Here is a 21,249-nt window from a genome sequence, read left to right on the forward strand (position 1 = left end):
AACACAAGACGGAAAAGAAGGTGTGATTATGATGAACTGTTTGCAGTGATGAACTGGGTGGCGGGAGCACAAAAACAAGGCCATGGGTGTAGCCATGGGGTTTATGTTAGGGGTGCGCGACACCCACCTGTCGTCGTCTGGCTCTGTCTGGCAGATTCGGGATGGAATGTCTCAACACCAGTTGTCTTCAATTACTTTCTTCTGATCCCAAGTGCCCAGAAAAACCTGTCAAAATCTCCAGTCGTTTGAAAACTGGGAAGTTAAGCAAAAAATAAACACCAGGGAGTACCTTCCATGCGGTTAACGAGCCTATTTTGCACAATTACAAAGAGCATGCCTTTTCTACATCGTGTTTTTAAAAAATCTAAACTAAAACAATTTTTGCTGGAAACCCTTTCAGCACTTTCTTCTCAAATAACTCCTCCCCACCCCCCGGCAGTTTTTCTGTGCAGGCTCAGTAAGCAGAGCCCATGGAGACATTTTCCTTAGCCAGGTGATTACTCTCTACTGAATGACTCCTCCACAGTACAAGTGACCTCGGCAAACATTTCAGTTTTGAATATTCTGATCGTTTCTACTTTTAGTTAAGTATTTTTATTTATTTGCTTGATTTAGGGGAACTGGTAAAGGGACCCCTGACCATTAGGTCCAGTCGTGACCAACTCTGGGGTTGCAGCGCTCATCTCACTTTATTGGCCAAGGGAGCTGGCGTACAGCTTCCAGGTCATGTGGCCAGCATGACTAAGCCGCTTCTGGCGAACCAGAGCAGCGCACGGAAACGCCGTTTACCTTCCCGCTGGAGTGGTACCTATTTATCTACTTGCACTGGTGTGCTTTCAAACTGCTAGGTTGGCAGGAGCAGGGACTGAGCAATGGGAGCTCACCCCGTGGCGGGGATTCGAACCGCCGACCTTCTGATCGGCAAGTCCTAGGCTCTGTGGTTTAACCCTCAACGCCACCCGTGTCCCTTTACCTTTTTCAAAGGCCCCCACATTGACTAAAGAGAGAGAAACGAGGGCTTCAGATAAAGAGGCACAGTTAGAGATCATGCCATCCCAAAGTGTGCTTTCATCAAAGCCCGTGTGAGAAGAGGAAGTGGACCAACCGGAATCCGAATCTTCTGCGACTGTCTCCTCCTGAGGTCAGAGATCTCCAAAGGGTGTGTGATCACCTGGCTACAGGTGGATGGGGTGGGCGGGCCAGGAAAAAGGCTTTCTTGGGAGTCAGCTGTTCCCTTAATGAGCTCCTTTACAAGACCACACCTTCCTCACCCACTGTTTTGGCATCCTCTGGGGTGTGTGCGCACACTTATATATTTAGAGGCTCCCTCTGGGTATAAGCAGATCTCGAGCATCTTCTTACTACCGTCAGACGCACAAGCCCAGGCTTCCAGAGGATGTATCAGACAAAAGGAGGGGTTGCCCCGGACCAAGAGGAGCCCAACAAAGGAGGTAAGAAATGATCCTCTCTTGTCTTTGGCAGGCTGGAGCAGTAATTAGCATTCTCTTTTATTTTATTAAAAGAGAATGCTAATTATCTGGCGTGCTCTGGTCCATGGGGTCACGAAGAGTCGGACACGACTGAACGACTAAACAACAACATTATTTATATATAATTTTTATTAAATTTTCTGTTTTACAATTTCAAATACTCATTTTAACATCCTATAAAATATAAATGACTTCCCTTCTTCCCTTTCCATGGTTCATTTTGCATATCATAAATCCCTGCGTATTTTACAAAAACTAAACCCTTCAGTATTCCATTATCACATCCATCTATTTACACTGTTGTGTATTTACACCTATTTACACTGTTATTTACACTGTTGAATTTATCTTAATGCTCGCAGTGTTTTCAGGTGTACGCAATTTCCCCCCATATATTCAATCAACGTTTTCCAACCTTCTCGAAAGATATGTTCTTCTTGTTCTCTTATTCTATATGTTAAGTCTGTAAGCTGCGCATATTCCGTCAGCTTCAGTTGCCGTTCTTCTTTAGCTGGGACCTCACTCGTTTTCCATCTGGGGGCTAACGAAACACGGGCCGCAGTAGTAGCATACATAAATACCCTTTTATGACACCTGGGAATTTCAGTCTGAATTATCCCCAACAGAAAGGACTGTTTTTTTTTTTGGGGGGGGTACATTTTTTTCAATTCATTATGCATCATTTCCCAATACACTTTTACAAGTCCGCTACATTTGAAAGAACTTTCCCTCCACCTCTTTGCATCTCCAGCACTTATCTGTTCTTGAAGCGACCAGCATGAGTTTGACCAAACTGCGGGAGGCAGTGGAAGACAGGAGGGCCTGGCGTGCTCTGGTCCAGGGGGTCACAAAGAGGCGGACACAACTAAATGACTAAACAACAACTATAATAATAATAATAAATTGTACTCCTGTACTCCAGTGCAGTTGGTAAAGCATATCTCCTCTTTTCCAGGCTAAACATACTCAGCTTCCTCAACCATTCCCAATAAGGCTTGGCTTGCAAGCCCTTGGTCTTGTTTTGGTCACCCTCCTCTGCACACATTCCAGCTTGTCAATATGCTTCCTAAACTCTGGCGCCCAGAACCGGACACAATACTCCAGGTGTGGTCTGACCAGCTTTGAGGTCTGCACTCATGCAAATGATATTGAGTTGGAAGAGGATAAACAACAATGATTGACACGGACATGGGAGTTTCCATTCACGGGTGCACAGTCATCTGCCAGGAGCTAATTGCTGGTGGAATCTAGCTAGATTAAATGGCCTAAATTACTCACGTGGATTAGTTTCTATTGGTCTACTCTGAGCAGGACTAACATTGGCTAGAACCTTGTGGATGGGCAGCATGAAGGCATTTCCTTGTCCCCCCTTCTTACTGTATCTTACTTCATCTTTAAATCAGACCTGGACTAGATATAGGGTGGCCATATTCCCAAAAGTGAAAATCCAGAGAAAGTTACAGTGGTGCCCCGCAAGATGAATGCCTCGCAAGACGGAAAACCCGCAAGACGAAAGGGTTTTCCGTTTGCAGAGGCGCTTCGCAAGACGAATTTCCCTATGGGCTTGCTTTGCAAGACGAAAATTGACGAAAATTTTTGAGGGTTTTTTCCGCTCCAAAACCCCTTTTTCTGAAGCGCTAAGCTGCTAAAAGCCTTTTAGCAGCAAAACCGCTAATCCCTTAACCCTTAAAAAGCCGTTTTTAGCCCTTAAACTGCCAATAGCGCTAATAGCGCTAATCCGCTAATGGGCTTGCTTCGCAAGACGAAAAAACCGCAAGACAAAAAGACTCGCGGAACGGATTCTTTTCGTCTTGCGAGGCACCACTGTATAGAGCTTTGTTTGTGATAAAATAAAAGTATTGGGCCTTTTTTGAATATTTAAATGATTTTATAAAAAACATTCCCCCCCCCATTACTATATGTCTAGGTTTTCCCGGACATTTTGCCAATTTGCCAAAATCCGCCCAGATGCCATTTTCGGGCCGAATCCCCGGATGTGTTTGTGAAAACCTGGACGTACGGCAGTCCTACTAGATAGCCCATCAAATAGGCCACCTTTAAATATTAGGTTCTCTTCTGTAAAGCAGGTCACACACCCTCAAAACTAGTTTGGAGTGCATTAATTAATGGGCAGCACATGGAGATATTGATCATGACTTGTGCTATCGTGAAGCAAACACCTTATGTGTGCATTACAGTGACAAACTAAACATTCTCTAGAATTTTTCTTAAAAAAAGCTTTATTATAGGGTTGTAGCTAGTGTTAGATCCGTTCAGGGTAAATCTGTTGAAGTGAATGGACCTGACTTGGATCCATCAATTTCAATGCGTCTATTCTGGATAGATTGCATAACTTAGCTGGACGCATCCCATATTTTCTATATAAACAGCATCATGCAACTTCATACTATCTCCACATTCCATACAAATTCTGAAGGTTGTGTCTAGCGTTAGTCCAAGTGCACCCATTAAGAATAAATGGGCCCGACAAACTTAGGGCTATTCATTTGAATGGGTCTACCCACAGTATAACGTACTTGGATCCAACCCATAATATTCCCTGACATTCTCGGAATGCTGTAGTGTCCAGGCAGAAATCGGCAAAAATGTCCAGGAAAATTCAGATATATGGTAAGCCGATAATCCTTTAAAATAGCTCAAAAACGGGATTTCAATGGCTTTAGTCTGAGTAACTTATTACGATTATTATTTTATCATTAATGATTATGATTTATGAATTGCATTTGTATGCTGCCTTTCTGCAACAGTGGTTTACACTGTTAAAACACTGAAACAAACAATATAACTTGTAAAATTGGCCCGGTTGGTGGGGAGTATTGAACACAACCCTAATTACATATATTTTTTTAAAAACACACACCTTTATTTTACCTTTTAATATCTCCTAAAAATTACATTTAAAAAAAACCCCTCTCTGTTATCTGGGTATTATCAAAGTGAACTTGGAAAACCAGAGCTCTTTCTTGTTTTCTTTTTAAAAATAAATTTATTTATTTGGCTTTTCAGATTGAAATTTTAGTCACATATATGGAACATATAAAGTAAAAAACAAGGAATCTCTTGGACTTTCCTCCTCCCCAACTGTTAATCTTCTCCTCCTGCATCTTTTATGATCATCCAAATCTTTTGCATCTCCGCTGTGTCCAAAATTCACCACTAAGCTACAAGAGATATTCCAATGTCCTGCTAATGGTTTTAACTGTTTACAATGCTTTTTAAGATAGGTTTATCAATTTCCCCCATTCCTTATTGAAATTTTGGGTCTCCCTGATTTCTGACACTCCATTTAAGCCATTTAGGCATAAAATCCATCAATTTGATCCGCATGAGACTCCGGAACCAAGTCTTCCTCTCGTGGTCCGTCCCCTATTCATGCCCCCCAGCCTTGACTGGTCCGTCCTTTATTGCGCTCCCCCCTCTGCCTTTGCCACCTGCCTCCCTTCAAAAGACCAGAAGGACTGTCCACAGAGGTTGTGGGAATGGCTATACGAGTGTATAGCTCGACTCTTGCTCAACTCAAACTGCAAGCAGGTGCAAAAACTGGATACTGAGGAGGAGGAGGAAGAAGAAGCCAAGATTAATCTCAAGATTAGCTCTAGCGGGCTCAGGATGGGAGATTTCGGTTGAATATCGAGGGGCGGAGGGTGTTTTCTTGGTGGCAGCATACATTTAAAAAGTTATGATGCCGGGTTCCCGTCCGTCCACCTCCCGAGTATCCTGGGAGTTGTAGTTTCTTAAGGGTGCTGTGGACAGTTGTTAGGAGACACGCACAGGGCCGGATTGAGGTCTGATGAGGCCCTCAGCTACTGAATGTAACAGGGCCCTTTATACGTCCAGCTGTCCTTTGTCAACCACAAATTGTCACTGTTTTTTGGGGTGAATATATGCTATGTATGGGATGCGGGTGGCGCTGTGGGTAAAAGCCTCAGCACCTAGGGCTTGCCGATCGAAAGGTCGGCGGTTCGAATCCCCGCGGCGGGGTGCGCTCCCGTTGTTCGGTCCCAGCGCCTGCCCACCTAGCAGTTCGAAAGCACCCCCGGGTGCAAGTAGATAAATAGGGACCGCTTACTAGCGGGAAGGTAAACGGCGTTTCCGTGTGCGGCTCTGGCTCGCCAGAGCAGCTTCGTCACGCTGGCCACATGACCCAGAAGTGTCTCCAGACAGCGCTGGCCCCCGGCCTCTTTGAGTGAGATGGGCGCACAACCCTAGAGTCTGTCAAGACTGGCCCGTACGGGCAGGGGTACCTTTACCTTTTTTTATATGCTATGTGCGGGGCCCATAACTTACATCACAGGAGCCTACACAACACTGTTGCTGTATGTTGGTTTTATTTTATTTTATTTGCTTTTTATCTTATACAGTGGTGCCTCGGGTTAAGTACTTAATTCGTTCCGGAGGTCCGTACTTAACCTGAAACTGTTCTTAACCTGAAGCACCACTTTAGCAAATGGGGCCTCCCTCTGCTGGCACACCGCCGCCACGCGATTTCTGTTCTCATCCTGACGCAAAGTTCTTAACCCGAGCTGCTATTTCTGGGTTAGCGGTGTCTGTAACCTGAAGCTTATGTAACCCGAGGTACCACTGTATTTTGGAAAGATCCAGGTTTTTTTTCCTTTAAATTTTTTGGGGGCCCCCAAGAGAGTGGGGCCCTAAGCTATAGCTTGTTTATCTTATACAGAAATCCAGCACTGGGGACACACACCCTATTCCCCTCCTGGAATATGTTTAGGGGTACTCTCATTTTCCTACTCACATTGAAATACTGCCCCTTAATGAGGTCAAACTTGGATTCACAAAATGTTTAGGGGGATGCGTACCCCTGCGTCTCCCCAGAAAAAAAGCACTGCCCCTATGATTGCATCCCTTAGTTGTCAGTCTCTCATTAGAAGTAAATAATTTAAAGTACCTTCAATGGGTGGGATGTCTGTTTCAGACCTGCCTTTTTAAAAAATGTGAGTAAGTTTGGCATTTTTCTCTGTTTTTTAATGCTGGTTTTAATGTATGTGCTTTTTATTGCTGTAAGTTAATTTTAATAATAATTATAATATTTTTAAGTGGCTCTACTGACTCTTTCCCTCTCCCTCTTCCAAAACCTACAGAGCAGTGTGGATGTCATGGCCCAGGTTATGCAACCCCTCTGGATGCTATGAGAGGTAAGTCTCAAACTGATTCCACCACCGGCCAGAAAAAAATTGAGATCTTATTTCAAGCCACACGACAATCAGGTTTAGCAGTGCTCCCAATCAAGATTGCTCAGGAGGACGATTAAGGGATTAGGCACAAGTACAGAGGAGGTGTGGTTTATCAGTGGCTAATAATTATGGCAAAACTTCCAGGTAAAGGAGCAGGATACATTGAAAGACCAGTTGTTGAGGGTGTAAAAGAGGATGTGCTGTTCTGTTTGTGCCCTTGTGGTCTTCCCAGGGATATCCAGTTAGCTGCTGTGGGAGGAAAGGTGTGGGGACTGCTCTGTTCCAGCAGGGCTCGGTTTTTTAATTTTATTATAAGAAAATTTACAAACCATCTCTAGCTATAGGTATATAATAAAGGTAAAGGTAAAGGTACCCCTGCCCGTACGGGCTAGTCTTGACAGACTCTAGGGTTGTGCGCCCATCTCACTCAAAGAGGCCAAGGGCCAGCGCTGTCCGAAGACACTTCCGGGTCACGTGGCCAGCGTGACATCGCTGCTCTGGCGAGCCAGAGCCGCACACGGAAACGCCATTTACCTTCCCGCTAGTAAGCGGTCCCTATTTATCTACTTGCACCTAGGGGTGCTTTCGAACTGCTAGGTTGGCAGGCGCTGGGACCGAACAGCGGGAGCACACCCCGCCACGGGGATTCGAACCGCCGACCTTTCGATCGGCAAGCCCTAGGCACTGAGGCTTTAACCCACAGCGCCACCCACGTCCCAGCGCCACCCACTATTATATACCTATTATAGGTATATAATAGTGGTGTACAATAAAAGCATCAAAGCTTCATAAAACTATAAAATGCAGAAGGATCTCATTCGTTCTCAGAAAATGCTTGGCAAAACAGGAACATATTTGGCAGGTGACGAAATGTCAGGATTGTTGGCGCTTGTCTGATTTCAGCAGGAACAGCATTCCAAATTGTGGGGGCCACCACACTAGAAGTCTTGGTTTGTGAAGAAACTAAGGCCACGTTTGCACTATTTACCGGTATTTAAAGTGATGACAGGGGACCCTGGTGGCGCTGTGGGTTAAACCACAGAGCCTAGGACTTGCCAATCAGAAGGTCGGCGGTTCAAATCCCCGCCACGGGGTGAGCTCCCGTTGCTTGGTCCCTGCTCCTGCCAACCTAGCAGTTCGAAAGCACGTCAAAGTGCAAGTAGATAAATAGGTACCGCTCCGGCGGGAAGGTAAACGGCGTTTCCGTGCGCTGCTCTGGTTCGCCAGAAGCGGCGTAGTCATGCTGGCCACATGACCTGGAAGCTGTACGCTGGCTCCCTCGGCCAATAAAGCGAGATCAGCGCCGCAACCCCAGAGTCGGTCACGACTGGACCTAACGGTCAGGGGTCGCTTTACCTTTACAATAAAAGCATCAAAGCTTCATAAAACTATAAAAGGCAGAAGGATCTCATTCATTCTCAGAAAATGCTTGGCGGAACAGGAACATTTTTGGCAGGTGATGAAATGTCAGGATTGTTGGTGCCTGTCTGATTTCAGTAGGAACAGCATTCCAAATTGTGGGGGCCACCACACTAGGAGCCTTGGCTTGTGAAGAAACTTATGCCACGTTTGCACTGTTTATTTAAAGTGCTGTGATACTGCTTTAGGCAGTCATGGTTTCCCTGAAGATTCTTGGGAGCTGTACTTTGTGAAGAGTGCTGAGAGATGTTGAGAGGCCCCTGTTGCAGAGGTACAATTCTCAGAGTGGTTTAACAATCTGTGAATTGTAGCTCTGGGTGGGGCCTCTTAACATCTTCTCCAAGATCTCACACCTGCCCTGTGGAACTCCTCCCGTCAGATATCAAAGAGATAAGTAATGCTATAATCTTCCATAGACATCTGAAGACAGCCTTATCGCTGTTTTTTGGGCTGAATATACGTTATATGGTAATTTATGGGCCTAATAGGTATCTAAGCCATTTGCACATAACAAAATATGTATTTTATCAAAGCAATTGTTGAACTGAAATACAATTAAGTAGAAGTATATTAATAGTGATAAAAACTTGGGGCCCCCGAAAGAGTGGGGCCCTAAGCTATAGCTTGTTTAGCTTATACATAAATCCGGCACTGATCTGAAGGCAGCCCTGTATCGGGATGCTTTTAATATGTGCTGTTCTGTTGTGTTGTGGTGTTTCTGCAATATTATGTTGGAAGTCACCCAGAGTGGCTAGGGCAATCCAGTCAGCTGGGTGGGGTACAAAAAACAAGTTGTTATCATAACAATGATGATGATGATGATGATCCATACTGAGCTACAACTCCCAGAATTCTTTGGGGGAGGGAAGCCATGACTGGTTCAAGAGCCAGTGTGGTGTAGTGGTTAAGAGCAGTAGTCTCATAATCTGGTGAACCGGGTTCGCTTCCCCGCTCCTCCACGTGCAGCTGCTGGGTGACCTTGGGCCAGTCACACTTCTCTGAAGTCTCTCAGCCCCACTCACCCCACAGAGTGTTTGTTGTGGGGGAGGAAGGGAAAGGAGATTGTTAGCCGCTTGGAGACTCCTTCGGGTATTGATAAAGCGGGATATCAAATCCAAACTCCTCTTCTTCTTCTTCTTCTTCTTCTTCTTCTTCTATCATAACACTTAAAAATGTGGCGCAAATGTGGCCTAAATAAATACATGAATACTATCAGACAGTCAAGAGGGCGTCTCCAGACGATCACAATGATCTGGCTGGTGTATAAGGAATAAAAAATATCTCTTCAGGTAACCTGGTCCATTTAGGGATTTCTACACTAACAGGGACGAGGGTGGCGCTGTGGGTTAAACCACAGAGCCTAGGACTTGCCGATCAGAAGGTCGGCGGTTCGAATCCCTGCGATGGGGTGAGCTCCCGTTGCTCGGTCCCAGCTCCTGCCAACCTAGCAGTTATCAAAGTGCAAGTAGATAAATAGGTACCACTCCGGCAGGAAGGTAAATGGCGTTTCCATGCACTGCTCTGGTTTGCTAGAAGTGGCTTAGTCATGCTGGCCACATGACTTGGAAATACTGTCTGCGGACAAATGTTGGCTCCCTCGGCCAATAAAGCGAGATGAGCGCCGCAACCCCAGAGTCGGCTCCGACTGGACCTAATGGTCAGGGGTTCCTTTACCTTTTTACACTAACAGAACTTAGCTTGGTAATATACCAGTAGCCACTGCAAAGCTTTCAGTTTTGGATAAATACACTCATTGTGTGCTGGTATACCTGGCACTTTTATCAAGATATGAGTGCCAGCACCTCGTTTTTTTCACACACAAAAAGTGCTGAATGCACTGGTGCAGAACTGTTCCAGCCAAAAGTCAAGACATTCTGCATTAGCTGCAGTTTCCAAATCAACGTCAAGGGTGGCCCCACGTGGAGCGCATTGCGGTAGTCCAACCTAGTAGTTACCTAGGCCCGTTTCATTATGGCAGGTTATATGAATGCCGCTTTGTTGTCTGTGTTCAAATACCCTTTCTGAAATGTATAAGAAACTGCACCCAGAGCGGTGTAGCGGTTAGAGCGCTGGATTGACATCAAAGAGGCCTGAATTAAATTCCCCACTAAACACACATTAAGCTAGGCATCACCTGCCTTGATAAAGCAGTAGCAGGGACATTTACGCTGCCCCGAGGTCCTCGGTTGAAGTGTGAAATAAGAATTAATAACCACGCTCAAAGTCTTTCGAGTCTTCTATATTAACCTTCCACGCCTCTTAATAGCGCCGCATATTACACTCAGCAGAATAAAGGAAAGTTGTCCAAGCTGGCAGGTAACAAATTACTTTCAATTCCTCAAAGCTTATTAAAATTTCCCTGGGCGCCTGAATTCAGAAAATGCAGAGTCCCTGGGAATTGTGAATCAGAGGACGCTTCTAGGCGGCCTGTTGACTGAGCATTCATCTTAGGCTGTGGTGCGCACAATACTTTTAAAGCGCCTCCGAAGCCGCTTCTCCCCCCGCAAGGAATTCTGGGCACTGTAGTTCATTGCTGGGAATTATAACTCTTGTGTGAGGTAAACTGCAGTGCCCAGAATCCTTTGAGGGAAAGAATGTGTTTTGAATGTGCATCAGAGGTGAAGCTTTGGTTTCCTCCTCGCAGGGAGACCTTAGACGACGACGGCTATTTAAAGAGGCTTCACTCTGATTTCATTCCACAGTTTCCAGGCACTTCTTTGTCCCATAAAGTCTAATATTTTGTGGACGCAAGACCTTCCAACCATCGTTTAATTGTGCCACCTGCATCTGAGTTGGAGCCCAGTGCCATCTGGAGGTCCACAAGTTCCACCTCCTGTCCCTAAAACAACTAAGCAGCCCTTTTAATTTTCCACTGAATTATTAAGAACATAAGGAGAGTCTGGTCAGTGTCCCATCCAGTTCCATATCCTGTTCCATGTCCTGTTCTCACAGCGGCCGACCAGATCCCTCAAGCAGGATTTTCAGTTTTAGGCTTTGGTGTAAGCATTCCGGCTTCCGTCTATTGGATCATGGCACACTAACAGAGGACTGGACAAATTTGTGGAGGATAAGGCTAGCCATGGCTGTTAGCCAGGGTGGCGATGTCATACCCGCCAAGTGTCCCGGGAAAAACGGGACATCCCATTTTCTCACATGAGATTGCAGCGGCCATTTGGGTGCCACAATCTTGTCCCGGGAAAAGCCGCTTCAGGTTGCGATTTTTCAGGTTGCAGACCGCCGAAACCCGGAAGTACCGGAATGGGTTACTTCCGGGTTCCAGCAGTTGCACATGCGCAGAAGTGCTAAATTGCGACCTGTGCATGCGCAGGCATGGGTTGCGAACGTGCTTCCCACACGGATCACATTCACAACCCGAGCATCTACTGTAACCTCAGAGAAATCAGATTCGGTATGTAATATTGGGACAGATTGTTGCCTATCCAACAGGGAACGTTGAGACAAGGTGATATCCAAAGACTGTTAGGATGGCATTAGAGGCAGGTAAGCTTTGCAAAAAGATTTCTCTTAGCTTGGGCTGAGCGGCTCAGAGCTCGTCCCTTTGCTCACCCAAGACAGATCCCTAAATATGGACTTTCCCCCCCAAAGGTCCACGAGAAAAGCTGATCTACGTGCCTTGCATCTTAACTGGGACTGGAACGCAGCAGCCTGATTACCTTGCTACGGTGGATGTGGATCCGGAATCTCCCTGCTATTGCCAGGTATCACATTACATCCACCTTCTCTCGCCTGGTGCCCCTTCTGGCTGCCTTGGACTACAACTCCCATCAGCCCTAGCTAGCGCAGGTGGGGCTGATGGGAGCTGTAGTCCGAAGCAGCTGGCAAAGGCGCCCGACTTGGGACAGCTGGCTTTAGGAATCTTTACCACACAGCCGAAAGCCTGTCTTTGGGGACTGTAGCCTCACGAAAGATTCACCTCCAAGAATGGTTGATAAAAGATCCACACTTCTCAGGTTGGAAAGTGGCTTGTAGGAAAGAAATTGTTTAGCAGCCAAACTATCTCTGGCCAGGGAAGAGAGCCTTACTTCAGCGAGGCAGGATTCGAATTCAGAACCCATGGCCCAAAGTGGGTCGGGAAAGGCATTGTGACTCAATTCCGTTCCATGTAAACGTGGACTCCTTTTGTGTATTGCCAGCAGCGGTTAATTACGCTTTCTGCCACCAGCTGAGTTATAGCCTGGGAAACTTAGCAAGGTGAACTCCGGTGCCTGGGCACCTGCCAGGGGCCTTGGCACGTGGATGGGATCGACTGCTAACGTGAGCCCTGAGCACACCCCCCCCTCACATTAAGTGTAGCCACCATTTAAATTCCCTACTGTTCCCCCTACTTGGCCTTGCTCTGGGTTACAGTGGTACCTCGGGTTACATACGCTTCAGGTTACACACTCCACTAACCCAGAATTAATAATCACACTCAAAGTCTTTCGAGTCTTCTATATTAATCTTCCACGCCTCTTAATAGCGCCGCATATTACACTCAGCACAATAAAGGAAAGTTGTCCAAGCTGGCAGGTAGCAAATTACTTTCAATTCATCAAAGCTTATTAAAATTTCCCTGGGCGCCTGAATTCAGAAAATGCGGAGTCACTGGGAATTGTGAATCAGAGGAGGCTTCTAGGTGGCCTGCTGACTGAGCATTCATCTTAGGCTGTGGTGCGCACAATATTTTTAAAGGTCCTCCGAAGCCGCTTCTTCCCCCTCAAGGAATTCTGGGCACTGTAGTTCATTGCTGGGAATTATAACTCTTGTGCGAGGTAAACTGCAGTGCCCAGAATCCTCTGAGGGAAATAATGTGTTTTGAATGTGCATCAGAGGTAAAGCTTTGTTTTCCTCCTTGCAGGGAGACCTTAGGCGACGACGGCTATTTAAAGAGGCTTCACTCTGATTTCACTTCCACAGTTTCCAGGCACTTCTTTGTCCCATAAAGTCTAATATTTTGTGGGCGCAAGACCTTCCAACCATCTTTTAATTGTGCCACCTGCATTTGAGTTGGAGCCCAGTGCCATCTGGAGGTCCACAGGTTCCACCTCCTCTATGTAAAACAACTTTGTTGTTGTTTAGTCGTTTAGTTGTGTCCAACTCTTTGTGACCCCATGGACCAGAGCACGCCAGGCACTCCTGTCTTCCACTGCCTCCCGCAGTTTGGTCAAACTCAAGCTGGTCTCTTCGAGAACACTGTCCCACCATCTCGTCCTCTGTCGTCCCCTTCTCCTTGTGCCCTCCATCTTTCCCAGCATCAGGGTCTTTTCCAGGGAGTCTTCTCTTCTCATGAGGTGGCCAAAGTCTTGGAGCCACAGCTTCAGGATCTGTCCTTCCAGTGAGAACTCAGGGCTGATTTCCTTCAGAATGGAGAGGTTTGATCTTCTTGCAGTCCATGGGACTCTCCAGAGTCTCCTCCAGCACCAGAATTCAAAAGCATCCATTCTTCGGCGATCAGCCTTCTTTATGGTCCAGCTCTCACTTCCATACATCACTACTGGGAAAACCAGAGCTTTGACTATACGGACCTTTGTTGGCAAGGTGATGTCTCTGCTTTTTTTAAAAAAAGCAGAGACATCACAGGACCTGAGCTTGGGCTATTCCCTTGTTGGGCTATTCCCATTGCAGGGTTTTCTTCCCTTTCATTGTGGAGATGCAGAGCTAGACGCTTATAAACAGCGGCGACAGGCAACCTCGATTAGAATCGTCTGGAAAGACAAGCCCCCGGGGGAAGATGGAAGAAAGCTCAAACCTAAGGGGTGCGGGGAGACTTCAGAAGGTGTTGTGGAATGCCTTCGAGCACCGATGGGAACCTCAAAGATGGTCAGAGTTTCTAGGGAAGCATCTCTGCCTTAGAAGTCCTCTTACGGGTTCATTATTCGACACTCCTCATTCCCCGAAACCAAAGGACTCTGCAGAAACTAGCTGCCAAAAAGCTGAGAGGCGGAATCAGCAAAAGGCAGACCTTCTTTGCACGGCGGAGATTCTGTCCTGAATCTTCTAGCATTCAGCTATGTTGGATGAGTTCAATGCCCATGAAAGTCTAGGGCTATAAAAGAAGGAGGAAAAAAATTCTCCACCCACTTTCACCATTCCATGCTTAATTTTATATACATCTATCATGTCCCTTGGGACGCGGGTGGCACTGTGGATTAAACCATAGAGCCTAGGGCTTGCCGATCAGAAGGTCGGCGGTTCGAATCCCCGTGACGGGGTGAGTTCCTGTTGCTCGGTCCCTGCTCCTGCCCACCTAGCAGTTCGAAAGCACGTCAAAGTGCAAGTAGATAAATAGGTACCACTCCGACGGGAAGGTAAACGGCGTTTCCGTGCACTGCTCTGGTTTGCCAGAAGCGGCTTAGTCATGCTGGCCACATGACCCGGAAATACTGTCTGCGGACAAACGCTGGTTCCCTCGGCCAATAAAGTGAGATGAGCGCCGCAACCCCAGAGTCGTCCGTGACTGGACCTAATGGTTAGGGGTCCCTTTACCTTTACCTTATCATGTCCCTTCTGTCTTGTGGGAAGGAGTTCTGGAGTTTAACTATGCACTGTCTGAAAAGGAGCTTTATATTGCCTCATCCTAATCTAGCAGGGCTCTCCTTACCTCCTTGGTTCGTTCGCTTTTTGAACAGCCATACCGAAACCTGGCTAGCTCAGTCGGTTAGAGCATGGTTCTGATAATGCCAAATTTGCAGGTCTAATCCCCTTATGGTACGGCTGCATATTTCTGCATTGCAGGGTCCCTTTGTACATGCCCTGTGTTATTTCCACCCCCTCTCCCAGTCAAGAAATATCGGGAAGGCCTTCGCTGACAATCTCCAAGATACTTTTTGCTGGAAAGGCGAAAACGAAGCAACTTAATAAGACCTGAGAACAATTAACATGCGTCAAATTAATAGAACAGTTTCTTCCAGATCGGGCGGAGCTGTGCACCTGCAGTTCATTTGCATGAACTGAACCAAGGGGCAAAATCGACCTTTTTTTCATATCTCTGGAGTCATCACTTTAAGTGCTAAGTGATAACTTGTTCAGGTTCCTCAAATAAACACTCCCTTAAATGAAAGCACATGACGCTGGCATCACTTGTCTGGGAAATGCCACCAGCCCCGGAGCAACTAATTTAGGCCCATTAATTCCATCGTATGCAACCTAGCAGTTCAAAAGCACGTCAAAGTGCAAGTAGATAAAAAGCTCCTGCTCCAGCGGGAAGGTAAACGGCGTTTCCGTGCGCTGCTCTGGTTCGCCAGAAGCGGCTTAGTCCTGCTGGCCACATGACCCGGAAGCTGTACGCCGGCTCCCTCGGCCAGTAAAGCGGGATGAGCGCCACAACCCCAGAGTCGGCCATGACTGGACCTAATGGTCAGGGGTCCCTTTACCCTTTACCTTATGCAACCTTATTTGCTAATGTACATCTTAGCATTATTCATTGTGTAAGCACCTCGTGTATATTTTCTCTTTCAGTATTCATAGCCTAGTTGAGGCTCTTGTAAAAGAAAAAGGAAAACATTTCCTGAAATATACTCAGAGTCGAGTGTGGATTTCATGCTCTTTATTCAGCTCATAGTGGTGAGGAGGAAGTTCCCTCAGAATGTCTGCTTTATATATATTATTTTTACAAAGGGCCCCACGTGATTGGCTGATTCTGGGATTCTCCTGTAGGCCAATCAGGTTGCAGATTCACTTCCACCTGGAGTTGGATTGGGTGGCTCCTGTGGACCAAATCAGACTGCTGCATTCTGGATCCTATTGTTCTAGGACCAATCAGACTGCTGCATTCTGGATCCTATTCAACTCAGTACATAACATTTCTGTTTTTTAAAATAAAAAGAATAGAGTTGCCCATGTCAAAATGCGCCCTTCGTCAGAAGAGGCAGGGGCCGGCCCGATTGTTAGGCAAAGTGAGCAAGCTGCCTCAGGCGGCGGCGAGGTCATGGCTATACAATGAGCAAAGGATGGAAGAAAAAATGAATTCAGTTCACATTTTAAGGGGAACCTATTCAGTTTGCACTTTTGGAAATGAGACGCACATGGAAGCGCTTTGGGCAGAGGGGTGGACATCTGCCCCTGCCCCCCACCTCGCCCAGAAGTCTTACCTTACTCTCCCGTCTTCCCAATAGGTGATCCATCGGCTTCCCATGCTGTATATCGACGATGAGCTTCATCACACGGGGTGGAACGCCTGCAGCAGCTGCTTCGGAGACACCAGCAAGAAGCGTAACCGCCTGGTCCTGCCCAGCCTGGGGTCTTCCCGCATTTACATAGTGGATACGGGGACGGACCTGCGAGCCCCCAGGATGTTCAAAGTACGTCTTCCTTCCCTCAAAGGAGCAGGACTAGGATAGGCTTGGGTAGAGTGGGGGGAGGGGGGATGTAGCGGAAGGGTCCTGAAGTTATCATTCATTTATTTAATAATAATAATAAAATTTTTTATTTATATCCCGCCCTCCCCAGCCGAAGCCGGGCTCAGGGCGGCTAACAACAATCAAATAATCAAACAATCAAACAATCAAATAATCCAACATTCTAAAAACATTTCATTATAAAAATTAATTAAAATCAAATTAATGGCAACCGTTAAGCAAAATTCTGTGCAGGTTGCCAGAGGAGGGAGTCAGGCTGTGCCCTGGCCAAAGATCTGGTGGAACAACTCTGTCTTGCAGGCCTTGCGGAAAGATGTCAAGTCCCGCAGGGCCCTAGTCTCTTGGGACAGAGCGTTCCACCAGATTGGAGCCGCAGCCGAGAAAGCCCTGGCTCTAGTTGAGGCCAGCCTAACCTCTATGAGGCCTGGGACCTTCAGGATGTTTTTATTTGCAGACCGTAGGTTCCTCTGTGGGGCATACCAGGAGAGGCGGTCCCGTTGGTACGAGGGTCCTAGGCGGTATAGGGCTTTAAAGGTTAAAACCAGCACCTTAAACCTGATCCTGTACTCCACCAGGAGCCAGCTCCGGATGAATGTGATCTCGCAGCGAAGACCCCATAAGGAGTCTCGCAGCGGCATTCTGCACCCGCTGGAGTTTCTGGGTCAGTCTCAAGGGCAGCCCCACGTAGAGCGAGTTACAATCCAGTGACTGTCGCGTGGATCACAGTGGCTAGGTCAGGGCGAGAGAGATAAGGGGCCAACTGCTTAGCTTGGCGGAGATGAAAAAATGCCGCCTTTGTTATAGCTGTAATCTGTGCCTCCATAGAGAGGGAGGTATCAAAGATTACACCCAAACTCTTAACGGACGGTGCTGGCACTAATTGCACCCCCGCAAGGGATGGGAGTTGCCCCCTCAATCCCATATCGTCCCAACCCAACCAGAGGACCTCTGTCTTCGAAGGATTTAACTTCAACCGGCTCCCACGTAACCATCCAGCCACAGCTTCCAAACATCTGGTCAGTGTGTCTGGGGCCGAGTCAGGATGGCCATCCATCAACAGATAGAGTTGGGTGTCATCGGTATACTGATGGCAACCCAGCCCAAAACTCTGGACAAGCTGGGCAAGGGGGCGCATAAAGATGTTGAAAAGCATCGGGGAGAGTATCGCACTCTGAGGTACTCCACACACCAAGGAGTGGCGCGATGACAATTCCCCCCCAAGCACAACCCTCTGTCCCCGACCAGAGAGAAACGAGCGCAGCCATTGAAGGACTGTGCCCTGGATCCCCACGTCGGCAAGGCAGTGGTCCAGGAGTTCGTGATCGACCATGTCAAAGGCTGCTGACAGGTCTAGAAGAATCAGCAGCCCCGACCCGCCTCGATCCAGCTGCCTGCGGAGATCATCTGTTAGGGCGACCAGAGCCGTCTCGGTCCCATGACCAGCGCGGAAGCCGGACTGGAATGGATCGAGAGCCGATGTTTCATCCAGAAACCTACCAAGCTGTTCAGCAACCGCTCTCTCAATCACCTTACCCAGGAATGGAAGATTCGAAACCGGGCGGTAATTGGATAGATCTAAAGGATCTAATGATGTTTTCTTTAAGAGCGGGCGCACCACTGCCTCCTTTAATTCCCCTGGGAATGTCCCCGTGCCAAGGGACAAATTGATGATATCACCCAGGGGGGCCCGCACCTCGTCTGGACACGCTCTAATCAGCCAAGACGGGCACGGGTCAAGAGGACAGGTGGTGGGCTTTCCAGCTTGGAGGAGTCTGTCCGCATCGGCTGGGGATATCTGGCTGAAGTGGTCCAATACTGGACCCCAAATCGGCTCGCCACCTAAGCAGGGTGGGGGTGGAAAGTCAATCCTGGCTTTCAGAGCGTAGTGATCAGACCATGGTACCTTCATCGAAGGAGACATGATCACATCTATACCTACACCAAAGATTAAATCCTTGATGTGTGGGGCCCGAAACAAACTGGGAGAGCCCTAGTGTCGCCATGGAAGACACCAGGTCCAGAGCCTGTGAGGAGGGAGTGGCATCAGCATGGATGTTGAAGTCCCCCAATACCAATAGGTTAGGGAACTCCAAGGCCCAGCCGGCCACCGCCTCCAGCAGGCCTGACAGGGTGGCTGCTGGTGCGCTAGGCGGCCGGTACACCAGCCAGACAGCCAAGCTCACCTCAGAGCCCCACACTAGGCCAACACATTCAATGCCGGGGATCGATGGCGATGGTAGAGCCCTGAAAGAGCAATCTTCCCGGATTAATAATGCCACCCCTCCCCCCCGGCCCACAGTCCGCAACTGGTGGAGGACGGAGAAACCCGGGGGTGCCGTCTCTCGTAAGGTAACAGTTTCCCCTTCGCGCACCCAGGTCTCCGTCACACAAGCCAGGTCGACCCCCTGCGAGGTAAAGAAATCTCACAGGGTGGCGGTTTTGTTGCCTATAGACCTGGCATTGCACAGCACCAGTGACGGAGGTGAGTAATCCTTGCTCACCCTACCCTCGTCCCTCGGGATGGAGGCGCAGATTGGAAGGGGTACAAGCATATCCGTATCTCGATCCCCTTCGCCTATAACATCTGCCCCCACCGCCATACCTCCCTCGCCCCTCCACGGTAGCAATCCCAAGCCTCATACAAGCCTCCATTTACAAAATAGAAAAACAAACCAAACCAAAAACAATTATACCTAAACAAAACCAATCCCCACCCCAAACCACATTTAGGTGCATCTTGATTGTAAAAAGAATTTTAAAAAACCCACCTCCCAACTTGTTTCCTAAAAAGAAAAGGAAAAAAAAAAACGCCAATGAAAAACAGTTAAAAACAAATATTTAAAACAGTGGTTCTCAAACTTTTCTCTCTAGGCCACACTTTCAGAAATTCGCTGGCAGCACAACAAATTTTTTATTGATAAGGAATACATTGGAAAATGAAAAGAAACAACTCTTGGCCGTGCTTGATTTATAACGTAGAAGAACAAAACTGCTGCGTGTGTAATATGATCACGGAACTTCGAGGAAGTGTAAAACAGCACAGCAGCCACCTAAGAACATTTGAATCATTCCCCAAATGTCACATTGATTGCTCTTGAATATTCCTGCCACACTTGCCATCCTCTTCTGCCACAGTAGCGTGGCATGCCCTTTGAGAACCACTGATTTAAAACATTTTCTTTTTAAAAATTACATCCAATGCTAAGCTAAAAACCAGATGAAGACACAGTTCAACATCCTGCGTGTCTGGGAGGAAATGTTCTTAGCAGACGCCGAAAAAAGGGCAGTGAAAGCCCATCTCTGACATCTGTAGGAAGCGAGTTCCGAAGTTTTGGTGCTGCCACATTAATGGCCTTCGCGATGTGTGTTGAAATGTACTGAGGTTGGCAGTGGCAGGTTTAGAACACAGGGATGGCGAATGCTGCGCTGGAAGCCAGATGCGGCCCTCCAGACCTCTCTGTCTGGCCCTCAGGACTCTCTCCAGGCGATGCCCACTCCTAAGCCACGCCCCTTCTCAGGCCACACCTCTTACCCACCCTCCTCGAGTTCTTGCCTGGCTGGGATGGATCCCTGGACTCTGATGAGGCGTCGAATCACAGAATCATAGAACTGTCGGGAGGGACCCTGAGGGTCATCTAGCCTGACCCCCTGAAATGCAGAAATATTTCGCCTCAACGTGGGATTCCAACCCATGACCCTGAAATCAAAAGTCTCGCCAGCTGAGCTCCTTGCTTACCTGGATGGAGAATGGCAAAGTATCAGACTTTTTCTGGGCAACCCTCCCGTGGGCAGCGTGCCAGCGGTGGGCGGGGTCAGAGGCAAAAGTGGGAGGAGCAACAGATGCAAATTATACCTATGTAAAGTAGGTTGGTTCCTGCACACGCCCCTCTGTCCTCCATTCAGGCCTGGTGAGGGTTCAAGCACACATTGCAGTCAGGTGAAAGCATTCAAGAAGGATGTGTGGCAGGGTCAGTAGGGGTTCTGGCCTGGGGAAACTTCCGAGGGCCAATTTGTAGGGATGTTCAGGGAGACAGGAGAGGATATAATGTTTATTAATATCCTTCCTAACTTGCGCTAGCAAGTTCTATAACTTAGCAGAGGTTTACATTCCCCTTTTAAACGCAGAGCAGATAGCTGGTTGCAGGCTTGTTGAAGCCTCTCAGTATTAGGTTCTGGGTAAGTTCCCTATTATCCCCTTTCCCTCCCCCCATCCCTTTTTATGAAGATTGCCCGCTCTGGGATCCCACAGCTAACTCTCCCCTGACCTCCTCGCTGGCTCAAATAGGACTAATTTAGCCAGCTAGCCCTGGTGATCATCAATTCCCCCCCCAAAAAATTGATTTTTGAATTCTGAATTTATTGTTATTTACGTTTTGTACGGTATTTTATGCTGTTTTTTTGTTGCATCAATTAAGTGTTTTAAATTTGTTGTTAGCCGCCCTGAGCCTGGTTTTCTGAACCGGGAAGGTATAAATAAAAATTTATTTATTTATTTAAAAGAATACACACGCCACAATCTTGTGTAAAGTATAAGAGGTTTACTCACGTCACCAGTTCACAGTTGGATCCCTGAAGGCAGACTTAGTTACAAATATGTACATATGGATCTACACCATATAGGGGGTTAGTCATTGCAGTTCACACGGCAAAAGGAAGATGGAGAAGAAGGGAGGGGGGCTGCGTGGCCATGTGCTTTTGTTACCTGCACAGGTAAGGTCATGCCCACCTCTGGACACATGCAAGAGGAAGGATGCTCCAGCTCAGGAGGAA

At 47.5% G+C, this 21,249-nt stretch overlaps 1 protein-coding gene across 2 annotated transcripts in view; it reads left to right on the forward strand.

Annotated features, from left to right (window-relative positions):
- The first annotated feature begins 1,228 nt into the window (after window positions 1-1,228).
- The window catches only part of LOC310666076 (methanethiol oxidase-like), a 36,208-nt gene continuing 16,187 nt past the window's right edge, over window positions 1,229-21,249 (forward strand). Inside the window, exons 1-4 of one of the 2 annotated variants that reach the window (XM_083416653.1) lie at window positions 1,229-1,451; window positions 6,611-6,664; window positions 11,729-11,841; window positions 16,237-16,422. In XM_083416653.1, coding sequence (XP_083272779.1) covers window positions 1,397-1,451; window positions 6,611-6,664; window positions 11,729-11,841; window positions 16,237-16,422 — 408 coding nt within the window. In that variant the 5' untranslated portion in view covers window positions 1,229-1,396. Of the gene's footprint in view, window positions 1,452-4,912; window positions 5,043-6,610; window positions 6,665-11,728; window positions 11,842-16,236; window positions 16,423-21,249 lie in introns of those variants that run through there. The other variant, XM_083416654.1, reaches the window with a different exon arrangement.

Source organism: Podarcis tiliguerta (genome assembly GCF_965153285.1).
Source record: "Podarcis tiliguerta genome assembly, chromosome: 16".
NCBI lineage: Eukaryota > Metazoa > Chordata > Lepidosauria > Squamata > Lacertidae > Podarcis > Podarcis tiliguerta.